The sequence below is a fragment of the Echiichthys vipera genome (assembly GCF_963691815.1).
Source record: "Echiichthys vipera genome assembly, chromosome: 13".
In the NCBI taxonomy this organism is placed as follows: Eukaryota; Metazoa; Chordata; class Actinopteri; order Perciformes; family Trachinidae; genus Echiichthys; species Echiichthys vipera.
In genome coordinates this window covers 27,218,002-27,234,132 of record NC_139838.1, presented here as the reverse complement: position 1 = coordinate 27,234,132, position 16,131 = coordinate 27,218,002, and the positions used below count along the sequence as shown (strand labels likewise).

Genomic DNA, 16,131 nt, shown 5'->3' with positions numbered 1-16,131 from the left:
CTGATATATGCCTAGTCTCTCACGTGACTGAGATAAATAACAGCCCGGGCTGTTGTTTGATATTTTACGGTAATGTGTTAATAATTTTACACATAAGTCGCTCCGGAGTAGAAGTCGCACCCCCGGCCAAACAATGGAAAAAACTGCGACTTATAATCCGAAAAATACGGTAACTCATTTTAGCTTTCTTTAACCTTGTATCTTCAGTGGTGAGTGTACAGTTTAATGCATGTTCTGTAAATCATTACTCATTTTGAATCTGTTGCTGTCTGGATTGTGTGTCTGTGTCTGTGCTTTCATTGTATCGTTCTTTATTGAGGTCAGTGTTGCATTGCGTGGGCTTCATGTATACGTCCCAATGATGGCGCCCAATCTGGAGAGGACTCAAGGCTCTTTAAAAAAGAAAAAACAACTAAAATTCAACCTTGTTGTTTCTCTGAATGCTAAAAAGTCATCCCACTCAACTGCAATATTGAAACTTCAGGGGCAGAAGGATTGGATGCTGCAGCCCAAAACTCCTTCTAACAGAACGAATGAAAACACAGCCGGTCCTCACTTGTCATAATAACTACAGGCCCGGCAGCCATTTTATGGACATGGAAACGTCAATGGGGGTGCATTCATCTATGCAACTCCTGCCAGCAGTGGATTCATTACTACTTTTAAGTGATTTCTGCCTCTATTTTCACCCTGCCAGTCCATTCGGAGTGGGAAACAGCTTTAAATTGTAGTAAACAACTCAAGTACAAAATTGCTTTTAAACTCGGTCTGGCTACAGACGTGTTTCTGAAAACATGACACATAATGCTGCCAACTGAACCAGAACAAATGATGTTTGATTAAAATTGTGGTTTTACTTTAGTCCAGGCTGACTTTAAAAGAATGTTCTTCATCTTCACGATGGTCAATATGTCCGTACAATATTCATATAGTGTCGAGCCTCAGCCAAGCTCTAGCATAGCTAACAGCTAATGTGTTTATATTGTATTGTCTCATCTCATCTTCAGCCTCTTATCCGGGGTCGGGTCGCGGGAGCAGCAGCTGTAGCAGGGGACCCCAAACTTCCCTTTCCCGGGCCACATTAACCAGCTCTAACTGGGGGATCCTGAGGCGTTCCCAGGCCAGTGTGGAGTTATAATCTCTCCACCTGGTCCTGGGTCTTCCCCGAGGCCTCTCCCAGCTGGACGTGCCTGGAACACCTCCCTAGGGAGGCGCCCAGGGTTCATCCTTACTAGATGATCCTGAACCACCTCAACTGGCTCCTTTCAATGCAAAGGAGCAGCGGCTCTACTCCGAGTTCCTCACGGATGCTGAACTTCTCCCCCTCTCTCTAAGGGAGACTCCAGACCCCCTCCTGAGGAAACACATTTAAGCCGCTTGTACCCGCGACCTCTTTCTTTCAGTCATGACCCAGCTTTCAGGACCACAGGTGAGGGTAGGAACCAAGATTGACCGTTAGATCCAGAGCTTTGCCTTCCTCAGCTCTCTTTTCGTCGCAACGGTGCGGTAGAGCGACTGCAGCTCCGCCCCCGCTGCTCCGATTCTCCGGCCAAACTCACGCTCCATCCTCCCCTCACTCGTGAACATGATCCCGAGGTACTTGAACTCCTTCACTTGGGGTAAGGACTCCTTCCCTACCCGGAGTTGGGCTATTGGACAATAATATCAGCTCTTGGCATCTGGCCAAGTGCTGTGGAGGTTGGTGTTTTTTAGCAGATGTTTTGTCTCTTGTATGTTATTTGTTTGTAGTAACTACAACATGAATTGCAGGCGGAGAAGTCAGTTTTAAAGCCTGTTTTGTGCGGTCCAGGATTTCAGCTCTCTTGTCATATTGATGAAAAAGATACTGCGGTATGCTGTCTTGTCCTATCGCTCATTGATCCTCTGTATATACGTTTGGGCTCAAAGAACAAACAGATGTAAGGTGACTTGCTGTATGGTTGCATCACATAACACCTAACTGTATAAATATCACAGAATGAGTTGCTCAGTATGACAAAAGTATCAGTTGGCAGCGCGACAACAAAAGAATCCCTTCATTTCCAAGCTGATCTGCAATGAAGCGCACATCCACACAATAACATCATAATGTGATGCAGAAAAAATAACATTGAAATGTGGAAACAACAACACTTGAGACTGTTAAACAAACGACTTATGCAAAGGTTAAGGCTAATAATGTAAAGCTGGAAACTTATCTGACATCATTGACACGATTGTTTTTATGTGTTAATCACTGTTATTCCTTGAGTTACTCAGGAAGATTAAATGTGAACATGGCTCGTTACCACTTCTGTCAATGTTCAGGTGCTGTTCACCTGATCAGAAGGTTATCACCCACCAGTAGGTTCAGAAGGCTGTTATCTATTTACATGGTAACGGCCGCCGTCAGGACCCCTGGGTGTCACTCTTTAAGGCCCTGGGAGTCCCGTTGTGAATTCAAACATAAGTCTGTTCAGACCATCAGGGAAAAGGGAGAAATATATGGTCGGCCACTCAGAGTACAGTTCAGTACATGTCTCCATGCAGCAGCACTGTTGTTGTTATGTGACACCGCGGGGGTTAAAGGTCAGGGGTGGGGCAATGACAGCATCTTTTACCAAAGTAAGCTGTTTCGAAGTCCAGACGACAACGCCATGGGGAGCATTTTCAAATCTTCCCGGTCTGGGACCCGGTTTCATGACATTTTCAGGCTCCGATAACGCCAGCTGCGTGTGGATGGTCGGCCAAAGAGATGCTAAAGTTGTGCGGTTACAGGAAAATGCGTTTTCGTATGGACGGGCCCTTAGGCAACAAAACTACGTAGGTTTCAGGTTTAGGAAAAGATTGTGATTTTGGTTAAAACAATCACAATTATTGTGTAAGAAACATTTTGTAAGAAAGTTAATTTAAAAGTCAACATGGACTCACTTGGGATGTGAATATTGCTCTCCTGTGTGAAAGTCCTGCATTTGTTCGACCCACATCCTTACCCCTACCGTTGTTGCACTTCATACTACATCTTACAACTCCACAGTCAAGCAGGTGAGAGCAACGTTGAAGTGTGAGCCAGCCTACCAATAGAATAGATGACAAACAACCTACTGAGCCAACTAGGAGGTAGAGTGGGGCTATCCCGCCTCAAATCTATGGTAGAGACAAGTAACTGACTAAATCATATGAGAACATCCTCATTGGCTGTGAGCCTGCCCTCATGGTTTGTGCTTTATACGCATCATGAATGCACTAAACATCACTAATCGTAAGCATCCATAAGCACATGTGTACATTTGGTATGGAAAATATCCATGACATTAAATAAATCGCATAAATGACGCCAATTATTCCCTTTGTTTGCTGCCTGAAGTTTAAGGTGCAGCATCACATGAGGAACAGGTTCATTGCCAAAACCTGCTTTGTAATTACAAAAATTCACAACATAATATGTTCTTTGCTTAGAAACAAGAACAAATATTCATCCCTCTGTGGATTTTGTGACTCTGAGACTGGTAAATACAGTCTCAGATCTCACTCTGAGCTCTTCAGTGTGCTCTTGTTCAGCTGCCCTAAGGTTGCTGTGCTCTGAAAATATACTTCATGATTCAGTTCAGGAGAGGTTCATTCAGCAAATATACGCCTCGGAAACGTGGATGTTCGGACAAATGAGGTTGGAAAACCAATAGGCAGTTAGGGTTAAGTGCTGGTCTCTGAGGGAGTTGTATGGACACTGTTAGTCCTTTGCTTGGCCATTATCCCTTAGGTCAAAGCCCTCATACAACAGTCATTTCAAGAGACCTTCAAGTCCCTGCCAGGAAATGACTGAGGACATATTTTATGACACACTGGGCTCAAATTTATGTTCAAAAGGCAGTGCACCATAATTGAATCTGTATCCACCCAAAGGCTAAGAAAAGATTAATATTTTATTTATAAATAGACATTTTATATGCATGTCATACTTGTGCTGGTTAGCTCTGCGCACTGTCCATCTTTACCAGTTCAGTGTTTGGTACAGGATGTAATTTACAAACTTTTCTCCTCAGAGTGGCGCAGGGATGACGTATTTGAAGGCCAACCCAAAAGTTGGCATTGCCCTGATTCCCTTTGACACAAAGCTTTTGTATTACTGCAGAAAAAAAGCTCTGTGACAAGCAATTGTTAAAGATTGAATATGGAGAAAAAGCAGAACACCATCTAGTGTCTCAAGATCATAGTCGCAACAACAAAAAATAATTCCAGCGGTCAGGTTGCCATGTTTGTCAGACCCCAGTAGCCTACAGGAGAGTAACTTACAGCATCTGTTTGAGCCTGTTTGAACCCATCCCTTCCGGCAAATTGCACCATAAAAACAAGTATTACAGAGGAGTTTGACTGACAGTTAGCGTTACCGTTCTTGATCTTACCGATCAAGGAGCAGCGTAGCCATGTGGGCGTGCGTTCTAATGGCGTTTCTCTCCTTTCTCTCAGTCCATGGAGTGAATGCTCGGCCTATAGTGACTCTGGTTGTTGCCCGTCTCCGCTCACTCAGCTGCTGGGACAAAGAACGCCCCCTTCACTGAGGCTCCGAAGCAGCTGCAGGATTGGCTAACTCCATTTCACCCAGTGCCAGCCTACAGTAGCTGCACCCAACAACAGACAACCCTTGCAACCCGCAATGCCCAACGCTATTGGCTATTTAATGGTGGCAACGGCGTCCGGAAGTGGATCACAACTGTTATGTTTTGCTACATTTAGGAAACCAAGGGTGACGGTTAGGTCAGGCAACAAAACTACCTTTACGTGACTAAAGATGATGATTAGGGTTAGACATCAAAACGACTAGATTATAAACAAGGTTGTGGTTTGGCTGAGTACTATTGGGAAGAGGACACCGGTCCCTCGGGTGAAGGTCCTGTGTTTTGGGACCCATCCACCACCCCAGCCTCGCTCCCTATGTGGAGATCAGCAGTGTCATACTACGTCACTTCATTTAAATACACGTATGGGATACTTCCATTTGTGCGCATTACTTTTCCTACAATATACAAATTGGGAATGAAAGCAGCCTGACGAACTACACCATGGTCGCATTAGATGTCACAATCACTAGCATACAACTGATTTTGCATGTTCAGCGTGATGATGTTAAACAACCTCTGCCGTCTTATTTAGCATCTTTCTGCAATAGCTTTTCAATCAGAGTGATGCTTTATTTGCCTGCAGCTTTTGCGTTGCTGAGAGATAATTCCACATCTGTATTTTTGCATCCCTCCAACAACACAGGGTAAAAAGAAAGAAACCTTAATGTTAGAAAGTAGTTCAGGCTACAGTTTGTTCAGATATGTATTGCAGTCTGTCTAGGGCATGGGTGTCAAACTGATCCAGTAAAGGGCCGTGTGTGTGGCTGCAGGTTTTCATTCCAACCAATCAAAAACACACCTGGTCCAACAAATCAACTGTGTGAAGACAGTTCAGGTGATTGAGTAAGTCGAGTCAGGTGTGTTTTTGCTTTGTTGGAATGAAAACCTGCAGCCACACGTCCCTTTACTGGATCAGTGTGACACCCATGGTCTAGGGCCACATTTAAAGTGAGCTAACTTCACCAAACACATACCATGAGCTGTATGCTACTACTTGACGTCGTCCCCGTATGAAACATAACTCTGCTATTCTGATTATTTCCTCCTCCTCTCACCTGAACATCAGATATCAAAAGAGCAGCACAGGAGTCGTCTTTTGAGAGCAGCAGTGCAAACTAAGCCCTTATCTGTCAGTTATTCTGTCCGATGTAGCCGTGTTTTCATCTCTTATCTTTTCTAAACCATGGAGTACAAGACTGTAACCTGTCTCCTCTGTCAGTATCTCAGACGTCACTCAGTAAAAAGTCAATACAGTAATGGCGGAGTGCATCAGAAAAGGGCAGTAAACGGCACGGTGATTCCCACTACTTCTTGCAGCAGGAATTACTGTAATGTTCTACTCTTCTGTGGGGTTTTACTGCCAGGATACATTACAATTAAGGCTGGATGTGAACTCACAAACTAAAGAAAGGCAGAGTGAGGTACAGAAGACTTGAAAACATGAATAAAAGCTGACACTTTCCAAAAATAAATGCCCCCTGTTCAGCAATCAAATGAGGCGGCGCCTTTATATTCCATAAGTGCTGACTATTCGTCAGGTTCTACACTAAGTATTGGCTGTAACTTTAATATTTCCCCTGATATGAATCTCGCTCTGAGGCTTGTTATCTTCTGCAAAACAAGATTGGGGTCAATTTTAGATCATAGCACGCATGCTGTTTAAAATTTCCCAATGCCCCTCCAACTCCAGCACTTACTCCAAAGTCTTACAGATGCAAATCGCCATCAGTAAGTCAGAATTTCACAGAAACTCCAGATGGAGACACATTATGCGGCATGGTCAAGTTAATGTGTTTCATAATGGATGTTGACAAGTGAAAAAGACGATTTAGAGACCGGTTCTGATCAAAGATTCACCACGTGACACTGAGACGGATTGAAACTGCAAGCAAAAGAAGAACCTACAACTGACCCATTGACATTAAAAGTGTGGAGCCAAAGATGCTGTTTAATGTTACCATGACGATACTCCCTCCAATGTTCACAATTTCTCACCATTTCCTTTTTTTAAAGCAAAATTCAGAGGCTGAGAATCTGAAGCAGATCCCTGGTGCTTCAACTTGGAATTCATTTGCTGAGTAGAAGTAAAACAGAGCATTACATCCACACATGATTGTTTTAACTTCCAAAACCATTAGCATCGATCTATATATTTAGAACAGACTCTTCTGGAAAGACTTTTCATTAGATGTTGGAACCTGGTTGCAGAGATTTCCTCCCATTAAGCAACAAAAGCATTAATGAGGTCCAATGCTGGCATTATACGTTTCTGCAAACCAGAGGTACATTAATATGAAATGTATTTGGCAGTATTAAGCCTCTGTATGAGATGCACCAGGCTTTCAACTAACTCCACTGTAAAACCATCTACTGTACATCAATATTAGACACTCAGAGCAAGTGCTCCAGAAGTATAACGAGCTCTGCGTAGAGAGGAGGTCGGGGTAGATACACACATACACACACCAGACCTTTTACCAGGAGACTGTAGTTTGTGTCTTGTTTGAAATTAGGTTTTTTAACAAACATAGTTTAACTCTAAACTTAACCAACGACCAAATGTTTATCTGTCAGATTATGGCATTTTAGAAACGTCAAGATTCAATGTAGCAATGCCCTATCCGTATGCATATCTAACCTAGAACATAAATGAGCCTTTAGGTAACAAAACCACTTGGTTAGGGTTATGAAAAGTTTGTGGGTGGGATTAAAATAAGTGTGTCAATAACATAAATCACAGCAATGCAGAGTACATGGGACACAAACCGTGGTGTCCTAGAGAAAGTCCTGTGTTCTTGTGACCAATCCACCAGCCCAACCTTAGAGACTTTGTCACCCTTAATTCTGGAGCACTTGTACCTTGTGAGTCAGTATCAAATGCCAAGGGATATGTAGAAACCGCGATCTTGAAGAATAAACATTCAGCGGGACATTTTCCAAGTTTTCACTCCGTTGTTCTGAACTGATCCGGAGACTTTACCGATCCCCAGCAGCTTTGTCTTCATTAAAAACAGCGTTGTGTTTAGCGACCCTGTTCTGTAATTCTGCGGTTTCTTTCCCAAACAAGGAGCAGCAGCTGCGGAGCTTCTCACCCGGTCATGATCACTCACACTCACAGTAGCCTGGCGCAGCAGCTCCAGCTGGGCCGAGGCCGTTTAAGCAGCCTAGCTCTGCTGCCATTGAGAGGACACTGGTCAAGTCCCTGGAAAAGACGACTAGTTGGTACGACAAGGTCACAGATAATTTTCTTAAAAAGGAACGAAGGGTAGAATTTACATATAAATAAACAAACACATTTATGAGTAGGCTGGAAACATTAGCTTCCCCTGCTTGAAAGACCAGCAGCCAGTAAAGGGTCTTCCCCACATTGTTGGAAGAAAACTATTGCCTAAAAAACATTGTATGGTGTAGCAGCATAATTGACCACAACTGGAACTATCCTAAACCATGAAAAACTGCACCAGAAAACTCACAGTTGACAGCGTCCACAGTGCGGGCATTGTGATTCAGCCTGCTCAGACGGACCGCACAGAAATCCTGCTTAGATCACCTCCTGACATAGACGGAGCTAAGTTATTCCTTCAATCCTACTTAATGCACTCTAATCTGAATCCTTCATTCATCCTTCTCCTATAGAGCCAAGCTGAAATACACCTTTGGAAGAAGTCAAGCTGGAAGGTGAAGAACTACAAACACTTAAAAACCCAAGACTCTCCCTGAAACGGCACAGTTAGGAGTGTGTTTTCTTTCTTTCAAAGGTCGATTTTTTCTTTTTGGCTATCACCCGTTAAATGAGGGGGGTCTTGAGTTTGCACTCTCCGATAAAACATATCGAGTCGTTAAAGGTCAGGAGCAATGAAACACAGCAGGACGGAACAAAAAGGTTTAGTTGTTTTTCTCAGATCGAAGGGAGTTCGGAGGAATTGAAAGTGCCCTCCGAGGGCAGCCCTTGGATGTGGTGCTATTACTGTACAAATGCTACACATGGCAACTGATGGAGAGGATATTGGACTTTACACTGGCTAACAAGGCTGACAAACCAACATGAGTACAGGGAGAGAGAGATGAGACATAGGGAGGAGAGGAGGGGGGCTTAGAGGAGCGCTAATGAGATCTGGGAGAGAGACAGTGAGACAGCAAAAAGGTGAAAGTCAGCACTGATGAGTTAGCATGTTTGATGGACTGTGAAATTGCGGTTAGCCCGTTTAGCTGCTGCGCTATGATAATTAGTACCAGCCAGCACAGCTGAATACTGACCTCCTCCCAACCTCTCCCATTGGTGTAGGAGATGACATCGAGCAGCGGGTTGGACAGGTAGCCATCACTGTTGAAGGAATAGTCCCGTCCACCGATGGATATATTGGTGAAGTACCTGTGAGAGGAGACAGGAGAACAGGGAGGTGAGATGGGATTTTTACTGCCCTGCATGATGGGGTCCACGTAAGTGGAAAAGGAAATGTGGTTATCAAGGCAGCAATCACAGAAATATGCTTACGGGAACACACACAGCTGCATCGATCTCATTCACCCTTCACACCATTTTATTTGTTCATGTGTTTCCTGAGTGTAGGCAGCTGAACAGCTACCAGGCTACGTAAGAAGATGATATTGCCTTTCTTGGTGGAAACAGCCGTCACTGGGCCCAACAACACACCTACATATTTGAATCACTGAGCAATTATGGGAAACAATCCAGAGGTCAATAGGTGTTAGAGTGCTACACTAACTGTTCCAGTGTAATGGAGTCGAGCGTATCACTTTATGTAACCACTACATACATGGTTTGACATCTCGCTCTTGTTTCCCTCAAAGTTGAATGCACTTGTTGTTAGTCACTCTGGACAAAAGCATCTGACAAAAGAAGGTAATGCAACGCAACACAATGAAATGCGACTATATTACTTATCTAATAGGTGAGTAATATTCCTCTGTTGTCAGTATTTACACCAGAGACTGACTGACTTTAGCTGAAGATGTGAGAGTAAGGGCGCACTCACACTGTCCTTCCACACCGGGCCAAAACACGTTTTTCGGGTCAAGCCTAGTGCGTTTGACCAGCGTGAGTGCACCCCCTCCGCGCATAACTGCAGCCAGCTGGCAGTCCACAGCCCGTTTGGGAGAGGTGGGCTTTTGTAGAGTGCGTTTGCACATGTACGAGCACAAGGCCTACGGCGGTTCTGACGTCATTTATATGCGCCTGTTCGGACATAGAAAATAGAAGGACGGACCATGCACGGACATTTAACAACAACAACAATGGCGGTGAAAGGTTCACGTTGGTGTGATGCGGAGGTGGAGTGTTTACTGCAGATTTGGTCGATGAAAAGATTCAAAAACAGTCGACAAGACGCACAAAAACTCTGAGGTCTACGGAAAGATTTGTAAACAAAGCAACACCGCGATGATGTCATCAATGCGCGTGACGTGTTACGGCATGATGGACAGCAAGAAGCATTCTCCGAGGCCCAGGTAGTGTGAGTACAAACGGGCCTGGAGGGGGGGACAAGGACCCTAAAGCCCAGGGCGCGCTGCGGAAGGACAGTGTGAGTGCGCCCTAAAGTAGCTGATGGATGCTGAGCTTAACTTGATGAAATACAGTCAAGGTAAGGGCCCCTGTCCAAATAACACTTTTTTTTCCTGAGTGCCGGATCTTTTCCCAGTTTTACCCAATAGGGAGAGAGCATATGTGGCCACATAGAGAAAGGGTGGTCGACAAAGCGTCTTTTTTCTGAGTGTTTCAGCTTTTTTTGTGCAGCTGCTCTTTGAAAATCTTGGAACTTTTCAGAAAAGCGCTGGTGCTATTACAGACTCTCCTGTTGAGGCAGAAAAGCCCGTTTGTGGCAGCAGATTGGCCCGACGCCAACGTAGTCTACGTGTTTAAAGCGTGTTGTTAGCTATAGCCACCTAGCTAACATTAATGTCGTTGTCATACAAACACCTGCTAGCACCTTTCTGCTAGAAAAAGACACTACATGAGACAGACACACGCACCCTAATGAAGGTTTTGCCAAATCTGTCGAGGTGAACCTGATAAATCTAAACCCCCTCTGATTGGTCCCTTTATGACTTTTCCTCTGGTGCCAGACATTTTTTGTAATGTCACAATAAAGTCAAAGGATAATGCTTCACTACAACAACCGTAAAACATTTTAAACATGCTCCGTAGTATCAAAAAAATATACACAGGACAACAAGCACATCAAGCAAATTGTTCTATTGTGAACATTTTTAGAAAAACTAGAAATCAAATGAAAAACTGAGAAAGAGAAAAGAAAATCAAGTGAAGTAATCAAAGCTGTGTAGGTACAGTAGAGCAAAGACCTTCACTGCAGGGAACAAACATCAGGGATTCTGCGCTCAAGACAAAGCACATTTCTGTTGATATGAGAGGAAATCACATCGCTGAGGTGACGACGCCGAGAAGGGAGGGAGGGAAGAAGAGCAGAGGGGAGAGAGAGACGACATGAAGCACAAAATTTGCTAAAATGTTTTCCCCCGTCTTCTGTGCTTTCTGGTGTCAGGGAGCAGCGGGAGGTTTGCGGAGAGGAGAAATACTGGGGATAAAAGCTGAAAGAGAGGAAACATTGAAGGACAAATACTTGAGAATACTTTTAACGCCAAGAGAGACAAAAGCAAACAGCGCTGGTGCGAAGCAGAGATCTGAGTGCGAGAGAGGAACGAAGAGCTCTACCTTTGGTGTTCCTTAATGAAAAATCTGCCTTAAAAGCATCTGGGGGGGGGGGGGGGGGGGGCACATCAAAGCTTCCCTAATGAAACCTTTCTAAAACATGCAGGGGACCTTGCTGGAAGAAACCTCAACAAGATCTTGAATAACATCTAATCAACTGCAATCAGGCTTCAAAACAGCCAAAAATATGCACTGCAGAGAAGAGGTTTAAGAAAAGAAATGTACTGTATAACTGTGACTACGCAGGCAATAGCACGCCTTAGTGCACAAATCCATATAGCTACTCATTTCTCTTTCTTTGCATATCCCTGACATAAAAACTCTAGTGTGCAGATAGTGGTGTGTTTCAAGAATATCTGTCTATTGTGTGTCTTTATACTTTAACACAATGACTCAGAAATGGGAATAAGGACCAAAAGGACAAACTTCCCCTCTAAAACCTGCTGCAGGAGTGTTTTTTAAGATGCTGTCGCTGTGACACACACACAGACCCTCACACTTAACATTACAGTCACCACATAACATCGAAAAAAATCCACGGCCTTTACCATAATGAGCCGGGCCTGTACTACTCACAGCTCATTAGTTACCTTTAAGTTATGTATCGAATGCAGCAGAGAGTAGAGATAATTCAAAACAGCATTAAAAAGCAGCTTACAGACGCTAGAAATCAGACTATTTAATGCATATCCCAGCTATCGTATACTGAGTGAGAGCTTATCCCTGCTATTGTGAATGAAATATTGTGTTTTTTTTCTTTAGTTTTTAAAGGAAAACCTTGGCAGCATTCTGCATATTTACATTTCAGGCGTTAACGCAGAAGCTTTTCTTCAGCCAAAGAGTTGACTAAGATGCAGCCCCTGTAGCTGCAGCTGATGCAAAACCCACACAAAAAGATGCAAATTGACTAAAAATAGATGAAAAACTGCCACAAAAAGATACAAAATGTCTAAAAATAGATGCAAAACCAGCATAAAAAGATGCTAAATGACTAAAAATAGATGCAAAACTACCACAAAAAGATGCAAAACCAGCACAAAAAGATGTAAAATTACTAAAAATAGATGCAAAACTACCACAAAAAGATGCAAAATGACTAAAAATACATGCAAAAACACCACAAAAAGATGCAAAATGACTAAAAATAGATGCAAAACCACCACAAAAGCTGCAAAATGACTAAAAATAGATGCAAAACCAGCATAAAAAGATGCTAAATGACTAAAAATAGATGCAAAACTACCACAAAAAGATGCAAAACAAACACAAAAAGATGCTAAATGACTAAAAATAGATGCAAAACCCAAACAAAAAGATGCAAATTGACTAAAAATAGATAAAAAATCACCACAAAAAGATGCTAAATGACTAAAAATAGATGCAAAACCAGCACAAAAAGATGCAAAATGACTAAAAATAGATGCAAAACTACCACAAAAAGATGCAAAATGACTAAAAATACATGCAAAAACACCACAAAAAGATGCAAAATGACTAAAAATAGATGCAAAAACACCACAAAAAGATACAAAATGACTAAAAATAGATGCAAAACCAGCACAAAAAGATGCAAAATGACTAAAAATAGATGCAAAACCACCACAAAAAGATGCAAAATGACTAAAAATAGATGCAAAACCACCACAAAAAGATGCAAAATGACTAAAAATAGATGCAAAAATACCACAAAAAGATGCAAAATGACTAAAAATAGATGCAAAAATACCACAAAAAGATGCAAAATGACTAAAAATAGATGCAAAACTACCACAAAAAGATGCAAAATGACTAGAAATAGATGCAAAACCAGCACAAAAAGATGCAAAATGACTAAAAATAGATGCAAAAATACCACAAAAAGATGCAAAATGACTAAAAATAGATGCAAAACCACCACAAAAAGATGCAAAATGACTAAAAATAGATGCAAAACTACCACAAAAAGATGCAAAATGACTAAAAATAGATGCAAAACCACCACAAAAAGATGCAAAATGACTAAAAATAGATGCAAAACCACCACAAAAAGATGCAAAATGACTCAAAATAGATGCAAAATGACTCAAAATAGATGCAAAACCACCACAAAAAGATGACAACATCCATCAAACAGGTAAGCAGTGCAATGATCGACGCCGCGGCGGCCATTATATCGGAGCGATGTCAGAATACCAATGCGTGCAATCATGTTGTGGTGCAGGAGCTGAAATAACAATGAATCCAGAAAACATTCCACACGTCAGCTACAGATGTAAACTCACACACTGTGCAATCTCCGAGAGCTCGCTGACAAAACAGGTACTCGCGCCCACGCCTCTGAATTCATGTCTGCATGTTCTGTGACTTGAAAGTGTTTGACCTCCCTGTCAGAGCAGACCTTGAACCTGCTTCTGTACGTACGAGCACCTGATGTTAACTGACGTGTGGGAGACCCCAGAGGACTCCGGTGTTTCTCTTCCGCCTGGTTTTACCTCAGCAAACCGACAGAAAACATCAGCCTTGAGGCTCAGAGTGGCAGCAGTCGGGACCGGGCTACAATCCTCCATTCTGTTCCTCTCACCTCCTCCACCCTTTATTCCTCACCCTCCCTCCTCTGCCTCTTGCTTCCTCCTTACCCTACCATCTTAAATTAGATTTTCCCAGGTGCAGGGTACAGTCGAGTGTAGATGAGCAGCGAACCAGAGGTGACAGAGGCAGGGAAGCAGCGCGAGGGGGGTAATAGGCAGGAAGAGCAAAAGAAAAGGTAGATGATAGAGAGAGAGAGAGAGAGACTGCCAGAATGAGAGATGGAGAGGGTAAAATGCAACCAAAGGGTGAGACAGACGCAGACGGGGAGCAGAGTGTGCTGCATGGCACAGGAACCATCAAACAGGTTCGCCACAGGCACAATCCAGCAGCTGCCTCACGCACATGAAGGAAAAATCCAAGGAACACAAGTGTGAGAGTGTTAGCGCTCGCTGAATCACTCAGGCTGCAACCGATATTATAACATTCACGTTAAGTCATCGTCAAGTCATTTCAAACAGACGGGATCACGAGCCCCCAGTCATGGTTTTACGAGACTGTGGGGGAAATTAACTGAATTGCTTTCCGGCACAATGCGCTCTTTGCAAACCAAATGTGTGTATTGAGCGGCTGATTGAGTGAGGCAGCAGCTCGTTAACCCCTCAGCTGCTGGACTGATCGTGGCCTTGCCCTCAGGACGCACTCTGCCAGTGACGGTGGGCTCAAGAGCGAAGCTTAAAAGGTTGAATTGAGTTCAACTGAGATCATAACACAAAATAACATCGTGATCCTGATTATAAAACACTTACTTTGGCCGATTCCACTTAAGAAAACAGCAAAATTGTCTCCAAATATGACTCTTTTAAGCTTTAGCACATATCTAAATACTGCAGACAATAAATTAATTCATGGTAAACAAACAGGAAATGAAATACAAGACAAACCAAACCAGTTGTGACTGCAGTGCTGTGAGATGACGTAGTATTAAGAGGTACAGGGTCTGCTGAGGTTGGAGGTCGGAGGTCGTAGGTCGTGGTCGGTGGATCGTCAAACAAACACAGGGGAGGTCGCTAGTCATGTCCCATGTCAAACCTTAAGTCAACATCGACTCGTTCTAACTCACGTAACTTCCTTATTTTAACCGAAACCACGTCCTGTTACTGAATCTAACCAAGTAGTTTTGGTTTTGTTGCCTTGACCTCGCCTTGGTGCCCTGCATGTTGGAAAGTGATGCCAAGTGGGCCCAACTAACGGTGCGAATCATTTACCCTGGAAGTCTAAAGTCGGAGGTTGACGTCACACCCGAGTATCAGCGTTTCAGTTACAAAGTCGGAAAAAGTAGCCATTTTGGGCTCTTTACACAAACACACACATGGAAATGAAACGGCACGCTTCACACAGTCGTATATCTCAACATGCACCGCGCGTTACTTCTTCTACGGGGAAAATAGAGTCGGCGGCTGCTCACCGTAGTTGCGAGACCTGTAGTGGCTCAATATTGGTCCATATATAAGGAGCACCGCATTATAAGGAGCACTGTCGGCTTTTGAGACATTTGAAGGTTTTTAGGTGCAACTTATAGTGCAGTTACCATTCACATTCATTCATTCACACAGACATTCACACTGATGGCAGTGGACATCTACAGACCATTCACACCACAGTTACACACCCATGCGCAGCACGAGGAGCAATTCGGGGTTCAGTGTCTTACCCAAGGACACTTCGACCGGGGGAGCTAGGGATCGACCCTCCGATCTCTGGAACGGAGGACGACACACCCTCCCACTGAGTCACACCCGCCCCTAAAACATACCTTTAACTGTTTTAAAGGGCATGGACCGTTTTTGCAGTTGGTACAAATTAGTCGACATTGATATAAAGTTTTTGATACAAAAAGATGAACAGTTTAATACGTTTATTCATTACGAGGACATCATTTTTTTCCGTTTCCTGTTCAAAGACAACACTTCCTTTTTGTGCTCATCAGGTCCTACTAACTCCAAAAAGCTAGGGGAAATTCAAAATGCATACTAAACATAAGCTTGGGTCTCAGGAGGATAAGATACACACATGCAAAAAACACTTTTGACACTGACAGGCTTTCATAAGTTCCGTAAAAGGCCAAACACTTACTTTTCGCTTACAGCCGTTATTAAAAAAACATGTTATTAATTTCTGGGGCAATGTCACAGATTATTACTTTGAATTTCCCCTGAAAACCAGGAGCTAGTTGTGAAGGCAGCGCGCGGAGGGAGGGAGGGATGCGTGTGTTAGAGAGGAGTAGAAAGACAGGGTGAAAGAGAGAAAGAGAGGGAAGCAGGAGGTCGAGCGTGCCTC

General features: G+C 43.3%; 1 protein-coding gene across 1 annotated transcript in view; it reads right to left on the bottom strand.

Annotated features, from left to right (window-relative positions):
• grin2da (glutamate receptor, ionotropic, N-methyl D-aspartate 2D, a) overlaps nucleotides 1-16,131 on the bottom strand; it is a gene marked incomplete at both ends in the record, with an annotated part of 247,265 nt that overhangs the window by 69,131 nt on the left and 162,003 nt on the right. The window contains one exon of the mRNA XM_083925228.1: nucleotides 8,856-8,970. Coding sequence (XP_083781354.1) covers nucleotides 8,856-8,970 — 115 coding nt within the window. The remainder of the gene's footprint in view (nucleotides 1-8,855; nucleotides 8,971-16,131) is intronic.